The 26056-nt window shown below is 56.5% G+C and overlaps 5 protein-coding genes across 5 annotated transcripts; 4 read left to right on the plus strand and 1 right to left on the minus strand.

Moving 5' to 3' along the window:
* The first annotated feature begins 52 nt into the window (after window positions 1-52).
* On the plus strand, window positions 53-1728 carry SCHCODRAFT_02604104 (alpha/beta-hydrolase). Its single transcript, XM_003036285.2, has 5 exons — window positions 53-246; window positions 302-592; window positions 638-811; window positions 859-900; window positions 1001-1728. The coding sequence occupies exons 1-5, from the start codon at window positions 178-180 to the stop codon at window positions 1499-1501; spliced, it is 1077 nt and encodes a 358-aa protein (XP_003036331.2). The 5' UTR covers window positions 53-177; the 3' UTR covers window positions 1502-1728.
* Window positions 1729-2378: 650 nt separating this feature from the next.
* On the plus strand, window positions 2379-5758 carry SCHCODRAFT_02604109 (glycoside hydrolase family 31 protein). Its single transcript, XM_050344085.1, has 9 exons — window positions 2379-2624; window positions 2676-3001; window positions 3053-3374; window positions 3431-3508; window positions 3560-3664; window positions 3723-3869; window positions 3925-4040; window positions 4090-4671; window positions 4718-5758. The coding sequence occupies exons 1-9, from the start codon at window positions 2411-2413 to the stop codon at window positions 5489-5491; spliced, it is 2664 nt and encodes an 887-aa protein (XP_050202604.1). The 5' UTR covers window positions 2379-2410; the 3' UTR covers window positions 5492-5758.
* A 221-nt stretch (window positions 5759-5979) lies between these two features.
* On the plus strand, window positions 5980-7622 carry SCHCODRAFT_051115 (MFS general substrate transporter; the record flags this gene model as incomplete). The annotated part of the gene is made up of 10 exons (XM_003036283.1): window positions 5980-6074; window positions 6123-6193; window positions 6247-6402; window positions 6454-6506; window positions 6565-6597; window positions 6655-6764; window positions 6814-6946; window positions 7079-7114; window positions 7161-7230; window positions 7285-7622. The coding sequence occupies 10 exons, from the start codon at window positions 5980-5982 to the stop codon at window positions 7620-7622; spliced, it is 1095 nt and encodes a 364-aa protein (XP_003036329.1).
* A 1515-nt stretch (window positions 7623-9137) lies between these two features.
* Window positions 9138-10289, minus strand: SCHCODRAFT_02604118 (uncharacterized protein). The gene has a single exon (XM_050344086.1). The coding sequence runs from the start codon at window positions 10108-10110 to the stop codon at window positions 9445-9447; it is 666 nt and encodes a 221-aa protein (XP_050202605.1). The 5' UTR covers window positions 10111-10289; the 3' UTR covers window positions 9138-9444.
* A 353-nt stretch (window positions 10290-10642) lies between these two features.
* SCHCODRAFT_01084787 (uncharacterized protein) lies at window positions 10643-13430 on the plus strand (the record flags this gene model as incomplete). The annotated part of the gene is made up of 10 exons (XM_003036282.2): window positions 10643-10878; window positions 10935-11023; window positions 11248-11409; window positions 11466-11649; window positions 11706-11902; window positions 11955-12160; window positions 12209-12361; window positions 12412-12770; window positions 12826-13177; window positions 13380-13430. 10 exons carry the CDS (start codon window positions 10643-10645, stop codon window positions 13428-13430), a joined length of 1989 nt encoding a protein of 662 aa, XP_003036328.1.
* Window positions 13431-26056: the final 12626 nt, after the last annotated feature.

Here is a 26056-nt window from a genome sequence, read left to right on the forward strand (position 1 = left end):
CAGAGCATCATTCAGACACGGCCTGTTACCATCCACCGACCTTCGTCGTTCTCCGCGTTCAACAGCGCGCGGTTCAGGTTTCGCAATCCCTTGGACATTGAGCCGCTACGATGGGACGCGGAGGAGGTGCCCGGGCCTGACTATACGAGGCGCGACGTGCTCCTCCAGCTCGCGAAGATGACGCACAACTCGTACTACGAGCCCAGCAACAAGGAGTGGTATGACTTGGGCGAGGACTGGAATAACGTGCGTCACATAAACCATCGTACTTCCCAGCTTCTAACTGCAGTCCCCGTATCAGACCTTCCCCTTCGGCTGGGAGCCCGACGCCGCAGGCTTCCGAGGCCATATCTTCGTCTCCACGGACAACAGCACCGTCGTCATCTCCGTCAAGGGCACGTCCACTGGCCTCTGGGAGCCCTCGCGCACGCTTGACAAGCTCAACGACAACCTCCTGTTCTCGTGCTGCTGCGCGAAGGTGGGCCCGACGTGGACACCGGTGTGCCCGTGTGCGCAGGGCGGGGGCAAGTGCGACGAGGAGTGCGTGGAGCGGTCGCTTGTGGACGAGAGCTTGTTCTATCCGATCGGCCTGGTGAGTGCACGACAGGTAGCGAGTCTTCATGCTAACTGCCTGCAGAACTTGTACAACAACGTCACCTACATGTACCCGGACGCGAACATCTGGCTTATTGGACATTCGTTGGGCGGCTCCCTCGCGGCGCTGATGGGTGCGACGTTCGGCGCGCCTGTCGTCGCTTTCGAGACCCCTGCGGATCGTCTAGCAGCGCGACGCTTGCATCTTCCGACTCCTGTATGTCCCTCACCGTCCTTCGCCCAACGAAGCTGACCACCGCGCAGCCCTCCACCCTGCACATAACACATGTCTTCCACACCGCCGACGTAAGTCGTCATTCCACGGGCGCCTATTTCTCGGCGCCTATTCTCCCTCGAACTCCGTCTAACGCCCCTCTCACTCCATACTGACGCCGCCTCCCCACAGCCGATCCCCATGGGCGCGTGCACCGGCGTGACCTCCATGTGCGCCATCGGCGGCTACGCCCTGGAGAGCCGCTGCCACCTTGGGCAGCGCATCGTCTACGACACGATCACCGAGCTTGGGTGGGCACAGGATGTACGGACGCATCCGATCAAGGTGATCATAGATCAGCTGCTGGGGAAGCCGTGGAACGCGACGAAGACGGGGCCGAAGCCCGGGGATGGAGGTGAGCGGGAGGGCGATCAGCCTCGGGAGGGAGAGACAAGGAAGGGTGATCCCTCGGGCGAAGATGGCCACTCGGGCGCAGGCGATTACCCGGAGCTCGGGGAAGGCGATCGGTCAGAGGGCGGGGAAGAGGGTGGTGACGTCTGGTGGTGGCCTCGATGGCCAGGTGGAGGGAAGGGGGGCGAGGAGCCTGAGGACGGGGTAGATTTGAATTACGTCCCTCCCGCGGTTCCTGAGGACGACGATTGCGTGGACTGCTACGCTTGGGAGTACGTATAGCGGACTGCTAGGTATCGCTAGTCGTCGTCGCTATGGTTTTCTGGGGAGTAGAGAGGTGTAGCCAGCGAGGGTAAAGTGGTGTAGAGGGGTTTACGACAGTGTATATTATAGTCGGATTTCTGGTTGCTAGTAGCTCTGTTTACGAAGTGGCCAGAGGGCGGGGATCTGTCGACGCCTGGATCAGAAGGCGCACATCGTCTCAGCTGGCCTGGTATGCTCTATGCGGGGAGTATGCATCTACATCCGCGCGAACTGACCTTTCAACTGACCCTCCAGATTTGGGGAGTGCTCGCCTGGATCCGTGGCTTTGAAACAAAGACGGTAAATCACGGTGCAATCGATGCGGTCGGATGGAAGGCCGCTAAAGTCCGGCCAGCTGACGATCCTTGGACCGCACTGAACGAGATTATGACGCGCAAGAAGTAGCATGAGCGCCTGAGTGCCTGAGCCTCGCTCGCAGGCCCAGTTTAGCCCGAGGCCGCGAGACGGAGAGTCGAACGCTGAACGTTTGCCAGGATGTTGAAGACCGTGACACAGGCGTGACCGGAGTTCAGCATGTTCTCCTCCTCCCCCGCATTTCTCTTTCCTCATACCATGATGTCTACCGCAACGCATACGGACATTTCGCTCGAGTTTCGCCGCTGACACCGGCGCACGTTCTGCGGTCGAGGAAGCCGGTTGCCGAGCGATTTATTCCCGTCCTTGGCTTATGAAATTCCCCACGATGTGGACGGTCCCCCGCACGGTCAAGTGACGGCGCACCATCTGCACAGCGCGCGGATTCGATTCGGGCTCCGGACACGCGACCAGGCCGAGGAGCCATCAGTTACGAGAGACCTATATAATGGACCGCGTCGAAGCCCGCTCCTTCCTCGGACGGCCTTCCTCTGCCGATTAACGCAAGCCGCCATGAAGAGCGCACTCATCGCCGCGACGCTCGCCGTCGCGCCTGCGCTCACGATGTACGTCGACCCCGCGAAGCTGGACGCCTGTGCAGGGTACGACGCGTCGAACGTCTACTCTGACGGCACGAAGCTCACCGCGACGCTCAACGTCGCGGGAGACTGCGGCGTCTTTGGCGAGGACATCTCCGAGCTCGCGCTCGAGGTCACGTATGAGACCAGTACGTCGATTGTGTCCTACCTGACGCGTCTGAGCTGACCGCACCCCGCAGCGACGCGTCTGCACGTCAAGATCTCCGACGCGGCTCACCCACGGTATGAGGTGCCCGATGTCGTCGTCCCTCGCCCGACCATCGGCGAGGGCGCGAGCCAGGACAACTCCGAGATCCAGTTCAACTATACGGAGTCTCCGTTCTCCTTCACTGTCTACCGCACCAACACTTCTGAGGTCCTCTTCTCCACGGCCTCACACCCCATCATCTTCGAGGACCAGTACCTCCGCCTCAAGACAAGCCTCCCGGAGAATGCGAACATCTACGGCCTCGGCGAGCACACGAACAGCTTCCGCCTGGATAACCACAACACCACGCTGACCATGGCGAGTCATCTGTACTGCGTGTACTACAACATTCACTTACCCCTCTTGCAGTTCAACCGCGATGCTTACGGTGTTCCCAACGCCACCAACCTCTACGGAGCCCACCCCATCTACCAGGAGCACCGCGAGACCGGCACGCACGGTGTCCTGCTGCTCAACTCCAATGGCATGGACATCAAGCTCAACCAGACTGATGGTCAAGAGTCTACACTCGAGTACAACGTCATTGGTGGCATTCTTGACCTCTACTTCTTTTCCGGAAGCGAAAGCGACCCCGCCGCGGTTGCTCGTCAGTATGCCGAGCTTGTCGGTCTGCCTGCCGAGTACCCCTACTGGGGCTATGGCCTGCACCAGTGCCGCTACGGGTACACTGGTACGTCTCCGTCAGACTTCATTGTTACAGGTCTGTTCCTAACTCGCGCCTGCCAGACTTTGTTGATGTTGCCTCGGTCATCTCGAACTACTCCGCTGCCGGTATCCCTCTCGAGACGATGTGGACGGACATTGGTTGGTCGATTTTTTGTAATGCATCACCTCCCATCTGACGTTCGCGGCTAGACTACATGTACAAGCGCCGCACGTTCAGCTTGGACCCGGACTACTTCCCTCTGGACCGGATGCAGGAGATCATTGACTACCTTCATGAACACGAGCAGCAGTACAGTAAGTATTTTGGAAGCGCGGCATTGGAGATGAAGTGCTGATCCTTTCATTTCTCTAGTCTTGATGACTGACCCGGCTGTCGCGTACGCGCCCGACTCGAACTACGAGGCGTATGACCTTGGCGTGGAGATGGATATCTTCCTCAAGGCAGCCAATGGCAGCGATTTCCTCGGTCTGGTCTGGCCGGGTGTCACTGTCTACCCTGGTGAGTATAGCTTGCCTGAAGCCAAAGGACGGAAGAGACTCACAGTCGTCCATAGACTGGTTCAACGAGAAGACCCTGGAGTACTGGACGCATATGTACACTACCTTCTACAACAAGGATACTGGCCTGGACATTGATGGTGCTTGGATCGACATGAATGAACCTGCCAGCGTCGGTTTCCCTTGCTTCCCCTCGCCCTTGTCTCTGACCGCCTTCCCAGTTCTTCGACCTGACCCTCAACACCAGCATCTGGCAGCAGGAGAAGGACCAGAACCTGCCTCCCAACCGCACCACCGTCGCCCCCGACTACGACACGCCCATCTTCGGCAACGACGCCAACTCGACTGTCAGCGCCAACGTCTCCATCAGCCTCCGCCGCCGCGACATCATGGACCCGCCGTACAAGATCGATAACAAGCAGGGCGCGCTCTCTGCGAACACCGCGTTCGCGAACGCCAAGCACGCCAATGGCCTCGTTGAGTACAACACGCACAACCTGTACGGCGCGATGATGAATAACGCAACCCGGCACGCGATGCTGGCGCGCAGGCCTGGCCTGCGCCCGCTCATCATCACACGGTCGACTTTTGTGGGCTCGGGCCATCTGGTGGGCAAGTGGCTCGGCGACAACTTGAGCACTTGGGTGCACTACCGGAACTCGATCGCGGGTATTCTTGGTATGGCCAGTGTGTACCAGGTCCCCATGGTCGGCGCGGATATTTGTGGCTTTGGTGGCAACACCACTGAGACCCTGTGCGCGCGTTGGGCTATGCTCGGCGCGTTCTATCCCTTCATGCGTAACGTGAGTGCAGTGTCCAACAGTCTGCTTGTGCTGACAGATCTCCCAGCACAACGGTGACACTAGCATCAGCCAGGAGTACTACCTCTGGGATACTGTCGCTGAAGCCGCCAAGGGCGCTATCGAGACCCGCTTCCGCCTCCTCGACTACATCTACACCGCCATGCACAAGCAGCACGTCGACGGCACGCCGCTCATCGCCCCGCTCTGGCACGCCTATCCCAAGGACACGAACACCTACCCCATTGACACGCAGTTCCTCTTCGGCCCCTCCGTCATCGTCTCCCCGGTCATCGAGGAGAACTCGACGACGGTGACCGCGTATCTCCCCGACGACGTCCTCTACGACTGGCAGACCCTGTCCGTTGTGCAGGGCCAGGGCACGAACGTCACGCTGAACGCGAGCTTCACGGAAATACCGGTGCACATCCGCGGTGGCGCCGTCTTGCCCCTGCGCGTGTCGGGCGCCAACACGACCGCCGCCCTCCGCCGCACGGACTTCGAGCTCGTCGTCGCGCCGGGCAACGACGGCTCTGCTTCTGGCAGCCTGTACGTCGACGATGGCGTCAGCGTCGAGCAGGAGAGCACGACGGAGGTCGACTTCGTCTACGTGAACGGCACGCTGACCGTGGATGGCAAGTTCGACTACGATGTTGGCGTGCAGCTTCGGCGTGTGCGCTTCCTCGGCGTCGGTGAGCAGCCGAAGAACGTCACGCTCGATGGGGAGGAGGTGCAGGACGTGACCTTCAATGCGACGACTGGGGTGCTCGACGTCCCGGTCGGGCGCGACTTCAGCGCTGGCTTCACGGTGGTGTTGGCGTAGGGTGGTAGTGCACATGGGATCTTGGACCACTGAGTGAATAACAAGTACTGAACTGACGATCTAGTAATGCGCACGATGTAGTTACTTATTGCTTACCCTATTTCCTCTGGCTTATGCAAGGCGTATCCTATTGGGATCTGTTCGACTGGCAAGGCTTATGATTTGAACCGTGACACGCAGTATTCTAATCGTCTGTCACACCGCTCGGGATGTACCGAGCCTTATCTGTACCTTGTCCTCGTCCATGAACCTGAAATTGGCTCCAGGCGTCTACTTGGCTCTGAGCGTATATGAGCTATGAGCCCCTTGGAAAACACTCCGCTGCTGGCCGACGCCTCTCCATCTCATGATGATGACGGGACAGACGCGACGGTACCAGCGGACCCTTACTCTCGATTCAGTGAACAACGGAAGACGGTGCTCGTGCTCCTTGTCGGGTGGTACTCTCTTATGGCCAGTGAGTCAGTCCGTAGGTTTCTCTCTGAACCATGCAGACATCGAAACCAGTGATTGTGTCTGGATCCTTCATCCCCGCTATCCCCCAGATAGCGAAGGACCTTGAGACGGGCGCAAACACTGTCAGGTGCGTCTGCTTTTCCTGTAAGGTGTCTCATGACTCACGCATCCGTAGCCTCGCCATTAGCGTCACGCTTTTGTCTGAGTCTTTTGGCTCATTGGTGGCCTCGTCGTACTCGACCTTCTGTTCGTCGCGCGTGAGCCTCATTGTTTGCACTGCCTTCTGACGGCACCCGCAGATGGGCGGCGCCCCGTGTATCTTGCCGCCATACCAGTACTCTGCGCCGGATCCCTCGGTGTAGCACTGTCTTCTACGATCAATCAACTGCTAGTATGGCGCTCCATCCAAGCGCTCGGCATGTCCCCTGGGTTCTCCGTGGGTGCTGGCGTCGTCGGTAGGTCGAGCGGGTCAAGCCTGCAACACCCTTGTCTCAAAGACACCGCAGGCGACCTGTCCAGCGCCGAGCATAGAGGCCTTGCGATAGGTGTCTTTCTCGGGGTATGCGTCATTCGGAAACAAGTAGCGCGGAGACGGAGATGAATATCTGACTTCGCAGATCGCCCTCCTTGGCCCTCTTCTAGCGCCCGTCGTGGGAGGTACGTGGCCTTTATCCTCCGTCCGCCTTTGTGCACATGCCGAACGTGAGGCTGAAGGGTATGTTGCGCACTATTGGTCCTGGAGAAATATGCAATTCTGTATGGCCGGCGCGAGTGCGCTCACGCTGTTGCTGTTCCTTCTGGTCTTCCCTGAGACAAGGTCTATCCATCTCCTTTGAGAAATCGCTCAATGTCTAAGTCCCTTGCAGCCATCCCGAAAGCACGGGCGCCTGGAAGGCTCGGCAAGCTGCTGAGTCGAAGGGCTCCAAGCCGCTTAACTTTGTCTTCATAAACGTCTTGCGGCCCTTGGGGCTCTTACGAAGCCCAAACGTATTGATCATCGTGCGTTGCACTTTGGGACGCAACGCATGGGCTGAGCTGACTCTGGTATAGACGGTCGCTGGCTACTGCGCTCTGACAACCAACTTCGGTAGGTGTTGAGCTGCGTTTGGAAAATGGGAAAACTAACCTTAGTATATAGCTCTCCTCGTTCCCATCAGCAGCACCATCGTGAGCGCTGACTACCCTGAAAAGCCTGAGCTAACAGCGCATGTAGGGAACTCGATATGGATTGAACGCTTTTCTTGTCGGACTCTGTATGCTGCCTTCTGGATTGGGCAACATCAGTGAGTCTGCGTTCGGAGTAGCGCACGCCACAACGATTCTTATGCGCAGTGCAGTCGGAGCACCTTTAGCTGGCAGGCTGTCCGACAGGGCACTGACCGAAGGACACGGGGAGACGCTTCATCCGGAGGACCGCTTGCGAGCGGCCTTGGTGGGTGCTGGCATATTAGTCCCATTGTCCGCGCTTGGAGCCGGTCTGACCGTCCGCTTCGTGTCCGGAACGCTCGGGCTGGCGATGAACATGATCTGCTTGTTCATGAATGGTATCGGCGTGAGTGGGGCACCGAATTGCGGTCACTGGTCCCATGCAATAAGCAGCGCGGGCCAGGCCGCGACCCTCTTTATCATCCTTGGCCCTGACGTAGACCCGTTATACAGGTGGAACTCACGCTGACGCCACTGGCCGCATACTGCATAGATATTCTGCAGAGCAGAAGCGCTGAAGTTATATCGGCTAACAGGTATCTTGCCGTCTGGACAACCCTGCGCGCATCACACCGGTTCTGACATTTCTCAGCGGATTCAGATCCCTCTTGATCTCGCTGACGGTGGGGCTCGTGCCTCCTTTGCTAAGCAGGCTGGGATCCATAGGCATGGGAATATTGAGTGCGGCTGTGGCGTGGTTAGGGTTCAGGTGCGTGGTCCCAGCATCGTGGTGATCGTACGCTGACCAGACTATGTCTAGTTTGATATCTGTGACTATCCATTACGGCGAAAGGTGGAGGCTGTATGTCAACATAGTTACTTGAACATACCAATACGTATTGGGCGGAAGTGATTGGGGGTCACCCGGCCATAAAATGAGCTCCTGATTAGGAAGGCTTTGTACTTTGCTGTCCAAAACGGGCCATTTTTGTTTCGGCTTCGCCCGGTACTTCTTTGTTTCCGCACACAAGAGCGCTTGACTTCTCACTTTCTGCATTCCACCTGTGCGTCCTGCATTATGTAGCTTCATAGCTCGGGCGTGGGACCTGGGATGTTCGAGCTAATAGGCTCCCCTTCTGCGTCTGCGCCTATCCCGGGGCATGCCCCAGCTCCCGGGCACCTCCCCCACCTTTTGTGAGCGCGCTGGATGTCCCGACCCACGTACCGGTGTCCCAGCGCCTGTCCCAAGTCCCGGTCGGTGTCCTAGGCAGTCGAATATAATTGTATGATATATTCCCGGATTTTTGCTGTCCCAGTGGATGTCCCGGCGTCCCGCGCATGTCCCGCTCCAGCCCTCAGCGTCCCGGCCTTGTATCCCATTGTCCCGCCCGCGATCCCAGCATCTCGCTCGCTTTCCCAACATCCCGTCCCTGGCTATCCCAGTGTCCCGCTCATGTCTAACTATCCCATCCGTTATCCCAGCATCCCGCCCTTGTCCCGGTGTTGCTGGGCAACTTGGGCTGCACAGCCGTCGCTCCAGATACATATGGACCCATAAGTATCTGTTCGACGCCACAAAATCACTGGAGCTGAATATTGGAGACTAATGCAGTACACCACGTACATTGCGAACGAGTTAGGAGCTTCACATTTTTCGCCACACTGATACAGCGTGTTCTCCAAGAACATCAGTGGCAATTTGAGTCGAACCCGCCTCCAATTCGCGCGTCTCTGCTATGTAATCGAGGTGTATGCACGAGGGACGGCATCAGGAAAAGTGGCCCGGGGCCGGAAGCGGACTCAAGCGGGCTCAAGCGGGCTCAAGCGTCTCAAACGCTCAAGAGCTTCAAAAGTTATTGCCCGATATCAAACACTCTCAAGACACTTGACCCGTCCTTGAACCCGCTTGAACCCACTTGAGTCGGTTTGAGTTTAGCCAAGCGTCATGAAGCTGCTTCAATTTTATTCTTCTCAATCTCTAGATTCATTTAGAAGATCACTAAATTTGCTTATTATTGATCACTAATACAAAATCTACACTACACTGAAGAACTACATTGCCTGCCGGTCGCGCGCTCATCCCCACGACCACTGCCCACCCCATGTTCATCATCACCTGATGCGCGCCTCTGCGCTCCCGACGCACACACCTCCCGCTAGCATCAGCGCGTCCAGCGGCCCACACACATTCCGGGAACGCACCTTGCACCGTTGTGTGTTGTCCTGCACTCCTCTGGTCGTGCGCTCGCGCGAGCTTGCAAGCTCAGCACTCGGCAAATACCGAGCTCGCGCTGAGGTGCGTGCCGTCGATTCACACACCCCGGGCAAATGCCTAAGACGTGCGGTGCTCGTCAGTAAGCGCACTTGAGGGCAGAACACACCTGACGTCGTACAGCGCGCTGCTGCATTTCCTCTCGCTCGCCAGCTGCCGCTCCGGATCGTCCCGAGCCGCCACTCTCGCGGTGTCCCCCTCGACCGGTCCTCTCACGCACACATGTCGTGGTCAGTGGGTGCATGCAATCCCGACCACGCCGCACGTAGTGATATACGCGCGGCCGTCCGCGGACACGCGAGACCAATGCACGTGTGCATCGTGGACTTGCCACGTCACGCAACGATCGGCGCTCGCATACGTGGCGGCCGAGGCGGGCGTGCAAAGACCACCCGCGTGCAGAATATCGCGGCAGGTGGAGATGCAGGTGGGGAGGGGGGTGGGGAGGGTCGTCGACGTCGCTGACAGGCGACCTGGGTAGGCGGTCGCCTTGGTGACGCGTCATAGGCCGCGTCAAGGCGTGACGAAGCAGAGGGGGCGGTGGTGGTTGCGGCAACGTCGAGAGAATGTTAGGAAAAGACAACGCGCGGCCTGGCGGCCGACGCGCGTCGAGCGGACAGAGAGATGGTGATCGACGAAGACAAGAGAAAAATTCGCTGCGGCCGGGGATGTTCCGGACGGTCACGTGACCCACGAAGTCCCGGCCCGACATGCCGACCTTCGCCTCTTCATGTGGCGCGGCCATCGTTGTTGCCCTCGCCTCCCCCCACAAGAACATGCTCCCTATTCTCATGTAGTCCACTATAGGGTAGTGCTGGTCCATAATGCACATAATGTGCAGCAGGTCTACTACTTCCATTCCCTCTAAGTATGCTGCACTGCTTCTTTATGTACTGTTTTCACTTGACCTAAAGCATATCCAATAGTCATATCAGACTATGATTGAAAATATTAGTTGATGTTCAAAGATCCTTCAACTCTCTTGAGTTCACTTGATATAGGCCCCATGTTCTCAAGCACTCTCAAGTGGGCTCAAGCAGGCTCAAGAGCATTCAAGCAGCTTCAGGATCTGCCAAATTCTCAAGTGCTCTCAAGCGGCTTGGCCGCTGGGGGGTTTTTGGTGATGGGCAAGGGTCAGGTCCCTTGTCAAGGACACCAATGATGACTGGCGGCATGGCGTCAAATTCTTTGGCAACCATGGCGCTACGTGGACATACGCTAGTGTGGTGGCTCACTGGCAGCAGGACTGCGGCAAGGGCCTCCCTGGTCATCGCTGCATGGACGCTTCCGCCATGGCCCCCGCTTCTCCTCAGTCACCAACTTCCCTGTCGATGCACCCTCCCGGTTATGTGTCGACCTTAGCACAGAACGCCGCATCGTCTTCCAGCACTGTGCACCCTACGATGCCCACGCGCTCTGAGCCACGGTACTCCTCACCTTCAGCAAGGAGTGACGCTACCTCCCACGCACGCTTCATTGTCATTGATGGAGATAGCGAAGTGTACACCGATGAGTATGTGTCAAGTCGCATCTCTTATATCTTGAGTTCCTCACCGTCCCCCCTCATAGACAGCGAGTCGAAGCTGAGGTAGAGCAACGATATGCTCGCGGGGAACGCCCTCATCTGTTGTATTTCGATACCCTTACCTCTGCTTTGCGTCACATGTCGTCTCCAGCGCGTCGTCGTCTTTGAGTGTTATCTTGTTGTTGTTGTCCTGTTACTGCTGACCATGCTTTCGCTGCTTTGTACGTCTTGCTAGCATTACTCGTCTATTGTCTGTCCCATATGTATGTTTCGTCGGTCTCAAATATTATTCATCGTTGAACTCCCTTCTCACGTGCACTGATCAACCGGGTTGATCTCTTTCACTCACGATGTCAGACGGTCGCGCGAAGAAGAAGAGGAGGCATGCTGTCTCAGCACGTACGCGCGGCACAATATTTGACTCTGAGTCCTTGACTTCGGTGGACCGGCTGACTACGCGCACGTCTCGCCAAGAAGAGTGTGATCGTATTGATCATGAGCGACAGGAAATGGTTATTCGTACGTCTCCTGGACAGACATGCAGACAGACAGTGATTGACTAATTCCCCACGTAGGACGTGCAGGCGAACTTCGACAGCAGCTTGAAGACGCGTCTCTCGAAGCTGGGGTGTATTCCCGCACGGAAGAAGAAGTCGCGGCGGACGACATTTGGGCTCCATTGCAGGAAACGGAGCAGCCAGACCCTGGAGACACGGACGATAGTGACTGGGAGGACGAGCGTGTTGAGATGGTTGTCATGTGTGTGGCCTCTTTAATTCTATTGAACTCTTTACTGAGAGAGATCGCCTTTATAGCTGCGGAGATACGCGTCGGAGGCGGCGACACGCAACACTAGACAAGGAAGAACGCGCCAGGCGCTGTCAAGAGGCCTGGCAAGCCGACATGACACATCTCACGCACGCATATCTGCAGTACAAGCATGCGCTCGTGCCGGACGACAACAACTCCATACCCGGCGTCGCGTGGAGTATTGCTACCTTGGGCGTACGAGGTGCGTCCAAAGCGAATTCATATGCAAGGCCTTGAGCTGATTCAGTACGTAGAGCTTGAATGGGCGCGTCCATTCGTTCAAAGAGAAGGTCAGAGCGCCAATACCGTTCTGCTACATCATGGACTGCTTGGTGCATCGCCCGTATCGCCCTCTATCGCCTTCACCACCGAGCTTCTAGAGCTCTACCACCAGTTGAGGCGACACCAACCATCCTTCAGTGTTCAAGCCATGGTCAAGACTTTATGCAGCATCCATAATGTCGGTTGCTTCTTCACGCGCAGCATGCTCTCACTGACTTGATTCCAGCTCTCCTACCGCCACACATACCGCCAGCAGTTCTCGGACTGCTTTGACGCGTACCTTGCTATACTGCGTGCGGTGCAGCTTCAGACCGATGCCGCTCTTGGCCGCGGATTTGATTGGCTGGTCAAGAGCCAGTGTGCTGCGTGCGTAAACAAGGTACAACATATGGTCAATCGTGTGCGGTCCATGGACTGACTGTCCTTAAGATACCAGAAGAAGAGGTTCTTTGTCCTACGATGCTGCACGCCATGGACGGCAACGAGTCGCTGAAGCGGGTCACCGGCTGGGGCCACACAGACAAGCGTGAATTCCATAGCGCTTTCTTGATTTCATCCGGCGACGTCGACAAGTTCAAGGATGATGTCAAGCATCGTACCCAAGGCCCGCGGGGCGAGGACCGGTCCTCGTCTGACGAGAAGAAAGCATGTACGGCAGACGGGCATTGGAAGACCGCCAACGCCTCTACGATCAGCACCGAAACATTCGATGAATGTGGCGCCTTCGTGTCCGTATGCCGCCACCATCTTGTCAGGACGTTCTGTCCCATGATCCGAAGTGGAGAGCTGTACGTGCTTGCTTCGTCCTCGTCATCTGTCAAGCTAACACTCAATCACTTGTAGTGCAAAGTACGGGCTTGCAACGGTCAATCGCCTTCTGGATCTCTTTGGCAGTGGACAAGGGATTGGGTATGATATTGGCTGTACGCATCGGACTACTATCGCGTCCAGTACACTCGGAGAAAAGGCCAAGGCGTTGGGACTCGATATCACCGTTGATGCCTTCCACGGCTACGCCCACCACCGACGATGTCAGCTGAAGAATCACCCCTTATTTCGGGAAGGGTACGGGCTGGAGGACTTGGCGACTTGCGAACGTGTTTTCTCCGCATCCAATTCGGTCGCACGACTTGTTCGCCATGCCTCAAAGTTCCATTACGGCCAGTTCATCGATCTCCACTTCCGTAATGGGATCGTACGTCTCGAAAGACCTCTGATCGACTCAGGCCTCAACCACACACAACAAGCACACAGTAGAATGGTCAATCACCGGTCAGAGACGCAGCGAGTCCGGGTTTTTGTATTGCTTGGGAGTAACTAGTCTACTGGAGAAATAATAGATTCCGTGCTCTGGGAGTCGCGGTTACTGAGAGGGTCTGTGCTCAAAGCTTTCGCAGGCGCTTGGGAAGCGTTATACGAAGGTTACGACGAGATATTCAGGTGCTTAGTTGCCCAAAGGCTGATCAGACGGTCAAATGCTGGTTAAGCTTATGATTCTAGCGGTGCGCTGTACTGGGGCTTCTCGGGGTCCCAAAAGTCCCCGAATCCATCCTACAGTCTGGTATTTGAACGTTCGCCCCTCCGAGGCCTCGCCGCGGCACTTCTCCTATCTCCTCCCAATAATTCCCTCATATCGCGCCATTCCCTGCAAATCCCGTCCAATTCCTGCCTATCGCGAGCGCCGGAGCGCTGATACCGGGCTTAGGACGATACTGTCAGCCGGTTGGAAGATTGCCGGTGTCGAAGAGGCGCCAGAGAGTCGAGACACCGAGATATGGATCTTATCCGCCTAGGGAGCGCGCGGTTTCTCCTGGGGACCGCACGAGTCCGCAGTCGAATTCTCCGCTCGCCGAGGTGTATCGAGGCACGCGTGGTGGGGCCGCAAACCGAGCGCGCGTCGCGGAGGAAGCGTCGCGCCGGTGCGAGTTGGTTTCGGCAAAGTCCGAACCGCGTCACGGTTCGAGTTACACGGTCAGGTGACGCGCGTGCGGCACCGGCAACAGGCTTTGCTTCGGGAAAGATTCCCTTGGCAGACTTCCCTTAGGTAGCTAGCAGAGACTGCCTGAATTGGTGCGACATATTCCTATACGAGATTCCGGCGCTGCTAAAGCATGTTATAGCCGTGAGTGGCGGTCTTAGAGCGACTGCATCCCACTCAGCCCTTTCAGGGATCCAAAGGATGTCATCTAAGGCGCGCAGACATGGCGGTCAGGTGCCTCGGAGCTCCTAGTGGCCCTCAGGGTAGCCCGCTAACCGGTCTCTCTTATAGTACCCGCTTATAAAAGCTGGGCAGGCTGACAGTCTCTTGTACCAGCACCTTTGGTACCATCTAGGCTAAGCTCCCTGTACAGTAGTAGCTTGCTATTTCATAGCCCTGATTGCTTGCCGGCGATCCGCTTCATATTGCTTAATTTCCCCTTATAAAACGCGATTTTCTTAGCCCCGGCGTATCATCTCCCCCACACCATAATCTTGACCGTCCTCGGTCATTTCAAATGGCTAGTAGAGTGATTCGGCGTTGTTACTCGTAGGGCAAGCACTACCAAGTCGACTGCGCGACGCAGTCTGTTGAAATGGCTGCCCCAATGTTGCCCGCAGGTCGGGTTTCTGCCGGATTCGAACTCTTGTGGCCGGGCCGAAGCACCGGCAACGTAACTTAAGCTCGCATCGTGCATGTTCGAGTTCTAAAATTTTGTCTCTAACCGTCATCCTGGTACGTTCATCGCGCGGATGTCGCGTTATGCCGCTGATTCAGGCCTCTAGATGCCTTCAAAGTCAGAAGCTCCCCACCCCGAAGCGCGCCAGGGCCCTCAAGCGTACGCTGGCCGCTTCCAAGCGATCACGGGACCGATTCGCGCGAGGTTAGGCGCCGACAAGGCGCCAACTCTTCGCAACTTGTGTTTGCTGTTCATACGCAACGAGGCTCTCGCCAAGTCGACCTCTCAACTGTTAGTAAGTCCCTTCACTCCCGCTTCACGCGATTTTCTCGAACTAAATCCCCGTGTAGGGTCGGTTCATGAGTGTGCTCGTCCTGGGCGAGCCCGACGACGACGTCAACTTCCTCGATCCAATACCACCATGGGCGGCGGCGGCGTATTTCATTTGGGACGTCATCCGTCTCGCCAGGCCGGGCCCTAAGTGGTATAGCAATCACGACTTTCCCCGGCCCGGGTAAGTCACTTCTCTTGCTTTCCTCTCTCATTGAAGAGTCCCTGGCTGACTATGCGTTTCCAGATTTCTCATAAACGCCGTCGGTATTGATCTACCAGCGCTGGAGACCACCGGTTCGCTCGAGTTCCGTCGGGCTAGCACGGAACGCGCCAACCGCGAGGCGGTAAGTACACAACCTTTGTTCACTTCTCGCGTTATTTCTGACTTCTCTTCTTGCAGCTCGAAGCGCTTTGGGACGCAGAGTTCCTCCCCGACACTTGGGTGCGCGACGAGGCTCTGCGGTGTGGGTATGGCGACGTCCAACTGGACCGCTGTCGCCCTGCCACTCCTTGGGAGCTGGGCTTCGCGACTCGGCAACGTCAGGCGCGCAAGAACGGAGTGGAGCTGCCCGAGGCCACGCGCTCCTCGCACTTGCCTCAGGAACCGGTACGTTCCCTTCTCGCTTGTGTATTCCATAGTTTTCTGACTTTGTTTCTCCCGTTCTAGCCTTCGCCAGACGGGGAGCGTTACAGTCGCCGCATCGCCAAGTTGTCGGTCGAGTGTCCGACCTCCTACCGACGCCCGGACGTGCGCGTTCCGGTTATTCCGCCCGCGTTTCTGGCGATGATGGAACGTCGCGAGCAGCGCGACGCCGCAAAGGCCCTCGGCTTCGATTTGGACGTGCAGCCGCGCGGAAGACAGCGGCTTGTCGTGACCTCGCCGCCATCCTCACGTGCGCCTTCTCCCGCCGCCTCTCTGCCTCCGTCGCCGGCTAGCGTTCCAGCGCCGTTCTCCTCAACGCGTGCGTCCCCTATTTCCGACGCCCTCCTCTTCCAGGTGTCGGTTACTCCAGAGTCGTCGCCGCCTAGGCCACCGATGGCTTCGCCGCTGCGTACGCCCCCACTTCACTCGAGACACGACTGGACTCCTCTTGGCGACTACACGGTTGGGCCCGCGGACCTCCGTGAGGCCACTTTCGATTCATCTTCCGTTTCGGACAGTGCCACTAGTTCGCCACTCAGCTCGGTGGGCGAGCTCACTCCGGGCGGCTGGCTCTCGCCTTGTCTCTCTGACGCCATGGCGCTCCCTGAGCTGCCACAACCCTTCATGCCGCCTGCCCCTTCGACACCCAGCGCGGAATCGCTCATATTCGTCAATAGCCACTTCTTCGAAGTGCTGTATTTCACCCGTCATGGTTTACCCATCTCCCCGGACACTCGGTCGTTCATCCCAGCGCTACTGGGCTACGACTACGTGCATGGCAGAGATTCCTTCCCGATGGAGCCAGTCTCCCCACCCTCTCAGGACGGGGTGCTCCAGCCCGCGGTCGGCACCGACACACCACCGGAGTCCGATCCCGCTAGCTTACTTTTCGCGGGGTCTTCGACGTCGACGGGTCCCGAAACCCCTTTGTCGCCGGTCCTCCCCGTGATTGACACTCTGGGCGATACCGCGGTCTCTTCTACTGCATCGTCTCCTTCCAATGCGCCGACGCCCGTCCTCGACGAGCTGGATTCGCCGACATCTTCGACTCCGGCGTCGCCCTCGATAGACGCCACTCAGTCCCCCGCTTCATCGGATCTCCTCGAGGTAGAGGTGATGTTGCGGTTCCCTCATGCTGGAGTGATGGAGGAGGACTGAACGCGTAGGTGATCGGTACGTACGAGTTCGTACTTGCCATTCAGGCGTGCTTACGCCTTTCTTCCAGGGACTATGCGTACCACCCAGAGTAGATGGGCTTCGTCTTTTTGTTCTCTTTTCTCTCTTTCTTGTCTCTTTTCTTGGGTTAGAGTAGCTCTTAGCATCGTCCACAATTGACTTCTTGGTTTACTATCAGTGTGGTATATGACAAAAAGTTCTCATTTATCTGTGAGTAGCTTCTCGTTTTCTCGCGGCGCGTCAACCTCAGTTCGCTTCTGCGGCACGTGGTAGTCAGGTGGCCTGCTCGGCAATCGCCGTGGTTCGTCTTGTTTGCTTCCGCTGAACCAGGCCGTGCTGCCATTCCATAGTCGTGGTTCAAAATGGAAAAATCGACAAATTTTAGAGGCTTGCGACTGCTCCATCTCCCCCACACCAAAATAAGCGGCGTCCTCGCCGTCGGCAATAGGTGGAGGGCAGCGCTATCGCAACCTCTCTTCACTTCCGGCACTCTGAGCAGACCGTAAGGTCGTGCCTATAAAAGGAGGCGGGCCTGAATCGGCTCCCGCCACCCAACTTTGCTACGCTCTTTTCGATCCCTGCTTGTCAATGTCGTCCTTCGGTCACATCAACGTCGAGAAACAGATTCAGGTGCTGCCCTCGGAGCCCACTGCCGAGGTCGCGTCTGCCATCCGCGCGATTCTCAGCCTCGATTTCAACAAGCTTCGCCAGTATACGACGCAGCTCGCAGACAGCCGCGCCGACATCAAGAGCGACCCGCTGCTCAAGGCGCTGAGGCAGAGCGTGGATCGGACTATACATCCCCGCCTTGGGGACGCACGGGTGCGTTTCTTCTTGTACATGCCTGATTCGGTTGCTCACGAATGCGTAGGTCGTTGTATCCGACTCGGGCTGCCGCGGTCATTATCTCATCATGTCCCGCTGCTCCACTCTCTGCATTTTCGCTCTCAACATTCTCGCCGTTGACGAGTCGCCCAACGACTACTTCCGCAACCTCGAAGTCATTCAGCAACTGGCTGATGACGCCGTACAGTCGGTGAGTACTCGCCCGGCTGGAGTTACTTCTGCGTGCTGATTATTGTTTGTAGTTGAAGATCCGTCGCAGCGGCGACACCTTCGGTAGTGCAGACGCCATGAGCGGCATCGAGGGCAACGCTGCGGCCGGTTCTTCGTTCAAGGGCCGTCGCCAGCGCGGCAAAGGCCGCGAGAGGCAGCCGCCCGCGGCGCCTCTGATGGACTTCTCGCTGTCACTCAAGCGAGGCCTGTCGCCCTCGGCCGAGTTCCCTCCTACGAAGGTATGTGACCTATTCAGGTGTCGTGATACTATTCGCTTATACGATCTAGATCGGAGTCTTCGATGCGAGCAACTCGGGCATCGCTCACTTCGGCGATACCGGCTTCGTTTTCAACGGGCTCAACGGCACGGATGTCTTCGCTCAGGCTCTCGGCTACGACGCCTCGAAGACCATGCTCGAGGCGGCTGCTTCAATCGCGCGTCGCCAGTCATACGGTGACGGCAAGCCTCACCTCAGCAGCGTCATGAAGCTGCTCAAGGAGGTGACTGCACATGAGAACACCCTTGTTCTCGGCATCGGCTTCCTTCTCGAGGCGCAGCGCGAGATGGAGCATTGCCGCAAGGGCCTTCAAGGCGTCTATAAGTCCCTTACTCACCACAATGAGTATGTTGCTCAGGATGCAGTGAGTGTTCATGTTTGGAGTCTCATTTGCTCATTACTGAAGTTGTTCTTTTCTGTAGAGCGACGGTCCCGAGGTCCCTGGATCGCGTCGCACGGCGCGTTCGCCCGCTGGCTGGCGCGACAGAGAGTTGGAGTCGGCATCGCGCGATCTGCGCGACGCGTCCCCCGACTCTCGCCGTCGTATCAAGGCCGACTACGACAACGCCTTCCTGAACGACCGGCCCACCTCCGAGGACGAGATGGACGACGCTATGGCGGCCGAGACGGCCAAAGCCGCCGCTACTTCCGCTACTACGCCTGACTCGGTCGCGGCTGTCGCTCCGTCTTCGTCTGCGGACCCAGCGCCGATGGAAGTCGACGAGGGGTCGTCGTCGAAGACGCCTGCGAAGCCGAGCGCCCCCTCCAAGACCGGGAGCGCCGAGAAAGCGGATACTCGCGCTGTGAGTCGCGGGCGTCAGTCGACCGCCCCTTCTCGCACTTCTACGCGTCAGCGTGGCAAGGCCGCCTCGCCTGAGGCTCCTGCCATTGCATCGCTGAAGAACTAATCGGTTCAGGGCACTTGGCGACCATTCGAACAGTCTATACCCCGTTTTACTATTTATCTTCTCTCAAGCAGTGTATACACTGTCCCTACTGTCGTTACCGCTGTTCCGAGTCGTCTTAACTTATTTTCTCTGCCACAGCGTCGCCTAGACGCGTCCGCTCTTTGTATCTACGTTCTGTAGTGGCTAGCATGTGCTGTTTTATTTATCTGCAGATGCAATATATGTTTATGCGCCTGCAACCGCCTTCGTGTGTCAATTAGGCCTTCAGTCCGAGTTATCGCTTCCTGAGCGTGCGCATAATGGCGTCCCAGCCTCCTTTTTCGGCCATATCCCTGCCGGGACGACCCTCGCGCTTCCTGCGACGCACTTCGCCAGGCTGCAGCGGTGGAGTGAGCTCACGGTCAGGCTCCTCAATGGGTGCCCCTCCGATGAAGTCGCCTTCATCCCCCTCCACACTGTCTTGCTCACTGGGTGTGGGTGTCGATGATCGCGATGCGCGAGGCTCGTCGCTTCCGTTCCCCTCGGTTACCGCCCGTTCGTGGTCGACTTGCACTTCGGGTTCAGGCGTAGTTAGCCTAGCCGCGCCCTCATCAGCCGCTTCAATCTCCCCAATTACGTCTTCGTCTATCCCTTCCAGGTCTGCAGGTCCAAGGTGAGCCGCGTCGACCGAGTCAGGCTCATCGGAGGCCATAAGGTCCTCCAATTCGGACGGTGATAAGTCAATTAATGTATGTATATTTGAGGGCAAGACAACTCGCTCACGCGCTCGATACGGAAGTACGCGGAAAGCGCCTACTTTATTTTGGAAGACGGTTCCATCCATTTCCGCCAGTACGTACGATCCCCCTTTTGACCGTCTTATAACAATCATGGGGCCGCGATATCTCGGTAGCATCTTGTCGCTGTGAGACTTCTCTATTCTAGTATTCCTGACTAGTACCAGGCTGCCCGGCTTAAAGTCAAGCAGCTTGATAACATGTCCGTACTCTTCTTCGTACCGCTTCAGGCGCGCTCGCTTTTCTTTGTCAATCTTGTTGCGCACCGCTTCCACATCAGAGTGGTGCTTGGCGAGTGCCCGCGCGCGGTAGCCTATTAATTCCTCGCGCGAGAGTATGCGCGTAGGATAGTCAACAAGCCAAGTCGCTTCGGCCAAATCAAAGGGCAGGGTCGGGTGCGCTCCTGTCACGAGGAAATAGGGCGAGACACCGATCCTTTTTCTTATGGTAACACGGTCGGCCCACCACACAAAGGGTAGGTGGTTGAACCATTTGCTCAAGTCCCCGTCGCAAGCCTTAGCTAATGACTGACGGATATCCCAATGTACCTGCTCGACCTTGCCGTTTGCTTGCAAGTTGTAAGCAGATATCTTGATATGGTTAATTCCATAGTTTTTCGAGATCCATTGCATGGCCGACTTCATGAGGTTGGCGTTATCCGTGACGATCTCGCCAGGACAGCCCCAACGGCAGAGGATGTCCTCTAGAATGAATTTTGCCACCGTGACCGCGGTCTCTTTCCGCAGCGCTCGCCCTTCGAGCCAGTTTGAAAGGCTGTCCCGCGCATGCACGATGTATCTGAACCCTCGTGACGACGGGGTGACGTGCATGGTGTCGACATGGATCACTTGGAACAGTGAAGGTGTGAAGGTCACTACCGGCGGAATCCTCGCCAGAGTTTTGAGCCTCTCCTGACAGGGTCGACACGTATGGATAAACCAATCGACGTCTTCCACCAATTCAGGCCAGTAAAACCGCACACGGAGTAGCTGCTCGGTCGCATAGACCCCTCGGTGCCCAAGATGATCGTGCGCTTCAGTCATCATCTGTATTCTCTTGTCTCTCGGGACGTACAGCCTGGGTACCGCATCTTTTTCCCGTTTGTACAGTTTCCCTTCCGCTGCAAAGAACCGGTCACTGTATTTTTCAGCGATGGGCTGGGCCTCGCGGAAGGCCACGGCATTACGCTCTGGGTCGGGGTCTTGCACCCATCTGAGCCACGTCTCTAGTTCTGTGTCCATTTTATTACCTAGCCTTGGTCGCCTCTCATCGACTGGTTCTGCAACCAACTCTTCGAACACTTCTGTCTGACAAGGCTGGTGAATAAAAGCCCTATAGATGTCTGAGGACTCGAGGTGTCCCTGTTGCTGTAGCTGCTGTGCGCGTATCTCGTTAAAGTGGCGTGTCTCAGCGGCTGCTTTCTGTAATTCTATCTCGAAATCCCGTAGATCGCGCGCAGCACCAGGTGGCACGGGTTGTTGTGCAGCCCAGGCTGGAAGCTTAGGCTTTACTTGCGTTCGTTCTACCAATTCAGGCCGCTCCTGCTCGGACTCGTGGTAGAGTGGAGAGCGACTGAGTCCGTCCGCCATGTCCGAAATCACTAGAGCCGCCACCGACTTAACTTCAGCTGGTGACATGCCGTATTTTTCCCTCAGTTCCCGCTCCAAATTCGCTACACCCGATACGGTTGTGCTATGAGTGGCAGGCTCCCTCGAGACTGAAACGGGTCCGCTCGTTAAGTAAAGGCACTTTGGTAGGGATTCAGGCATCCTCTCACGCCCGGCGCAGTAGTCGCAAAGGGTGAGGTAGTGCTCGACGTCTGCTTCAAGACCAGGCCACCAATATTTTGCCGCTACGGTGCTATAAATTTCGGTAAACCCGCCGTGGTGACCCGCGCTATGTGCGCAATCCAACACGAAGTAACGGTCTCTTGGCCATATTAACAAAGCGGTACTGCCGTTGCCCATTTTTCTATATATTCTGCCTGTCTGCGTCATGCGGTACTCCTTAGCCAGCGGTGCTATCTCTTCCCACCGATTAGGCTCGAGGTCGACTGGGTTCAGACTAAGGAAATCCCGCAAGTCCCATAATTTCTCGTCAAATTCTCTTAGCTCTAGCGAGCGGGGGAACCGAAGATATTTTTCTAGCGTGTCCTCATCATTGAGGTTCTCTGTCGGATCACGCAGCGCCCCACGCTTTTTGCGCTCCTTCTTGACGGTCAGATTAAATGCGAACAGTCCTGGCGCCTTTTGTGTGATTTGTGGCGTAAGCCAGTCGCTCTTAAATTGCTCGAATATATCCTTGACATGTGCTCGGCCTAAAAAGGGGGAGTCTTGCCCTGAATGCGTCATCTCTGAGTGGAAGTACCCTCCTCGAGAGTCTATATGGTCTTTAAATGCTTCAAAAGGCAGCGTGTCATCGGCGCCCTGGCCTTTAACTTCGAAGCCACCGAGACCCTGAGGCTCGTCTTCGTCGTCGCTCAGGGGAGTCTCACGTGGTTTATCCCCAGGGAAGGCCGGTCTTCGGGACAGAGCGTCCGCTATCGCATGCGACTTCCCGGGTACGTGCCTTAGCGTAAAGTGGAAGAACAACACTTCCTCTATCCATCTGTTGACCGTGGCGTTGGGTCCAAAGCCAGGGTTGCTCAGCATTCCCTTAAGGAACTTTGCGTCCGCTTCAACGACTAATCTGCGGCAGCCCGCGATCCAATAGTACGCTGATTGTAAAGCCGTCTTCAACCCGAACAGCTCTCTTTTTGGTTGCGAAAACCGCGCTTCTCGCTCGTTCAAGAGCGTCGAGCCGAACCGGCAGTAGTAGTATTCCTTGTCATTTTCAGGGTTGACTTGCTGTATAAACCAGCCAACCGCTATGTATGAGGTGTCGACCCCTAGGATAGTGTCCCAATCCGTCTTATAGTCGACAGGCTTCAGCGGTGGACTGTCGAGCAGCGCCGCTTTCAATCTATCCTGCGCTTTCTGTTGCTCTGGGCCCCAATCGAAGGGTACACCGAGTCTTGTTAACTTAACTAGTGGGTCGGACACCGCAGCGTAGTCTTTAATGAACATGCGATACACGCCTGTCAGTCCGAGGAACTGCTTAATCTCCGAGGGATTTTTGCACGGTCCCCAATTACTGATGACGTTAACTCGATCGTCTTCAGGCTTGCGCCCTTCGTAAGTACAGCGGTGGCCCACTACTGTCGTTTCCGCCGCTATAAGTATGGACTTCGTCCCTGAAAAGGTACCGCCTGAGTACCACATGTGCTGAATCACTCGGTTGACATTCTGCAGATGCTCCCACACGAATCGACGGATTCCCGGGTTCTCTTTCAGGACCTCGTAACCCCCATCCGGCAACTCGTATCGTGTCGCCGGACCACGTACTGGTACATCGTCAATGTAGGGGATGGTAATGTCCGGTATGAGCAGTTGTAGGATAGTAGTAACGTCGTCGTGGAAAATTGGCACGGCATTGGTCCAGCCCATGGGTAGCGTCCTTAAGCGGTACGCGCCAAAAGGTGTTTGAAAGGTGGTTAAGTCCCGTGAAGACTCCGCTAGTAATCGCTCGTCGTATCCCACAAACAGGTCTAGGATACCGCCGCAAGCGCGGCCGGCAAACCAGTTCGCAAGGCTATCGGTCGCTGGTGGTAGGCCTGAATGCGCAATTGTAACTGCATTGAGCGGTTCCAGGCTATGTACAAGGCGTAGACTGGTCCCATCTTTCTTCACGACGCAAAACCACTTCGACCGGTATGAGGAGTTCGAGGGCTCATACACGCCAGCTTTGATTTTCTTCATTATAATTTCACAAATCTTTTCATACAGCCCAGGCGGGATCGGTATATTTCTCTCTGCCCACGGCTTGTGAGGTATAACCGGGATTTCTACCGGTGGGAAGAAGTCCTCTCTGAAGCAGCCACGCTCTTCGTCCGTGAAGGCAAATGCCTGATTGTGTACCATGTATATGTAGTGTAGCAGCTTCATCTCTTCCGGCGTGAGAAAGTCCGTCCCGTGCAGTTTCTCTATCAAGGCCTTCCTTTCTTCCGTATACCGCCCCGTAGGCTGAAAATCTGGCGGGTGAACCGGGAGCGTAGGCATTCCTTCTTCGGGGTCACCCCTTATATTGCGTTCTATATGGAATTGTTGGGGTAGCTGGGCCTGTACCGGCTTCACTTTAAGTGCCACCGGCTTGTATTTCTTTCGAGCGGCCGCAAAGGCGGCTGCTTCTGGTAGCGCAGCTTCGGCTCGCTTTACCGCTTCATCGTATTGGTAGGCAGACCTGAGTGGGTCACTCAACAGGTTCGCCGATGCTGGCGGTGCCTCTCGTGACTGCTGACTTCTCTGTTCTGCCTTCCCGGTGCTTTTTCCACCATATGTCTGGTAGTATGTCTCTAGTAGCTCTTTCCCATCTCTATCGGCTATGTATCCAGCGTCCAAGGCTGCCTGTAGGTACCTCGACTGGAGGTCGCTTCGGTCAAAGGCGCCCTCTTTGTCGGGGCGTGAGATATGGGTTATTTTAATCGATTGAGCTTCATCCATCTCGATTTGTAGGGCAGCTTCTCCTTGATCCTCGAGAAGCGAGATCAATTCGCAGAAGCCTCCGGAAAACCCAGCTGCTCGCGCATGTGCTCCGGCACCGTGCCTCTGGGGTATGTGTGCATGGTCACTTTATTACCGGTGTTCGGGCAAGTGATCGTCACTTCTTGATTGCCAAATCGGTCGTTAGAGACCACGGACTCGCACAGAGTGTCGAAAGGCCTCCCCAGTAATATCCGGAAAGCGGCCGTATCCGATACGTGGCACTGGAGATATATAATGGTTCCTGCAAAATCGAAAGGGATGTTCCTCGCGAGTCCCAAGGTTTCATTTATTTGGTTGTTCGCGCTCTGCATGCGGATTTTCACTGTGGGGTCATAGGCCGCTCCCTTCGCTCGAGCACAGTCTTTCGACATCGATACGACCTGCGAGCCGCTGTCCAAAATACACTCGTCCGCGCCATTTTTATTTATGATAGGCCATAGCGTGCGCAGGTTAGCAGTGGGTTCTCCAGCGAAGATGACCCCTGCCTTCTCTTTGTCATTCATACTCTGGTAGACCTCGAAAGCCGAGTCGATTTGGACGAAAGACCCGGCAGGTACCTTGCCACAAGCGCCCGAGGGTAGCTCTACCGTCGTGGTGATCACTTCGTTTTGTAGATTCATCCAATCTGCAGGTAGGCCTGAATCGGCTGGCATTTCCTCGGGCGCTGACCGCCAACGAATACCCTGTGAGTAATCGAGCTCCCTCTTCTGATACGCTTCTCTCAACAATGTCTTATGGAAGAGACTCCCAAAACTATCAATAATGTCACTCTTTCGCGTCAGCGCCTTCCGAAGGAGGTCCTGTAGCGACGGACTAACACCGAGTAGCTCTCTTAAGGAAATACCCGTCGTAGGGCAGCGTGCTTCAAGTAATTTCTCTAGCACGTTCTCAGGTTCGGTAGCTCTTTGGACAGGCGCTTGAGGCCTTCCCGCCGTCGCCAAACGGCCTGAATCCTTAGCCATGTCTTTCCTTGGATTTTCCCCTGGTTTTACCGGCAAAGCTGGCGGTCTCTGATCATATGGTACGAAACGAGTCTCTGGTACAGCTCGATAAGGATGCGCGGGGCCCTCCTTTGGAGGAGGCGGGCCAGGCCGCGAGTTCGTGCTCTTATTCGCCCCACTCTTCGTAGGCTGGTTATTTGTTGCCGCTTTGTTCTGTGTGAACGCGTTCGACGCTGGTCTAGCTATGTTCTCATCGCGTCCCCAGCGTTGGGCTTGAGGTGGGACGCGAATCCCTGAACCTCCTAAAAACCCGCGCCCGAAGCGTCTGCGTTCCCTTCAGGACGGTTCGTGGTGTAGTTACTCCACGTCTCAGGCATTGTGAGCTGCGGGTAGTACGCTTGTCCCTGTTCGTTGATGGCGTAGGGTATGTTTCCCATCGAGCCTGAGTCGATTATGACTTCCTCGTCGTACCCTCCGCATCCCCACAATGTATTGTCGGCCGCTAGATTGGCCAGCTGCATCAGAGGCGCGACAACATATTGATGAGCTGAAGCTTTGATCTGGGCCCATTTTTCCTTCATGGGAGTGTCCATTGGACCCATGCGCTTAGGGATGGGCTCACCACTCTTAGTGTGCAAGTTACCGGTGCTGTCGGGAACTACTTCGCCCGAGCGCACCGCGGCTTGATAGTCAAGACAGTTGGACATCATGTGCCCGGTCAGTCCG

This window comes from Schizophyllum commune, assembly GCF_000143185.2.
Source record: "Schizophyllum commune H4-8 unplaced genomic scaffold SCHCOscaffold_1, whole genome shotgun sequence".
NCBI classification, from domain to species: domain Eukaryota; kingdom Fungi; phylum Basidiomycota; class Agaricomycetes; order Agaricales; family Schizophyllaceae; genus Schizophyllum; species Schizophyllum commune.

Excerpts from the sequence above, each read along its gene's own strand:
- SCHCODRAFT_02604104 (XM_003036285.2), top strand. The coding sequence starts at position 178 with ATGACGCACAACTCGTACTACGAGCCCAGCAACAAGGAGTGGTATGAC. Across the intron at positions 593-637 it reads TGTTCTATCCGATCGGCCTG|AACTTGTACAACAACGTCAC; the intron begins GTGAGTGCACGA and ends AACTGCCTGCAG. Across the intron at positions 901-1,000 it reads ATGTCTTCCACACCGCCGAC|CCGATCCCCATGGGCGCGTG; the intron begins GTAAGTCGTCAT and ends GCCTCCCCACAG.
- SCHCODRAFT_02604109 (XM_050344085.1), top strand. The coding sequence starts at position 2,411 with ATGAAGAGCGCACTCATCGCCGCGACGCTCGCCGTCGCGCCTGCGCTC. Across the intron at positions 3,002-3,052 it reads ACAACACCACGCTGACCATG|TTCAACCGCGATGCTTACGG; the intron begins GCGAGTCATCTG and ends CCCCTCTTGCAG. Across the intron at positions 3,665-3,722 it reads TGAACACGAGCAGCAGTACA|TCTTGATGACTGACCCGGCT; the intron begins GTAAGTATTTTG and ends TCATTTCTCTAG.
- SCHCODRAFT_02604118 (XM_050344086.1), bottom strand. The coding sequence starts at position 10,110 with ATGGCCGCGCCACATGAAGAGGCGAAGGTCGGCATGTCGGGCCGGGAC.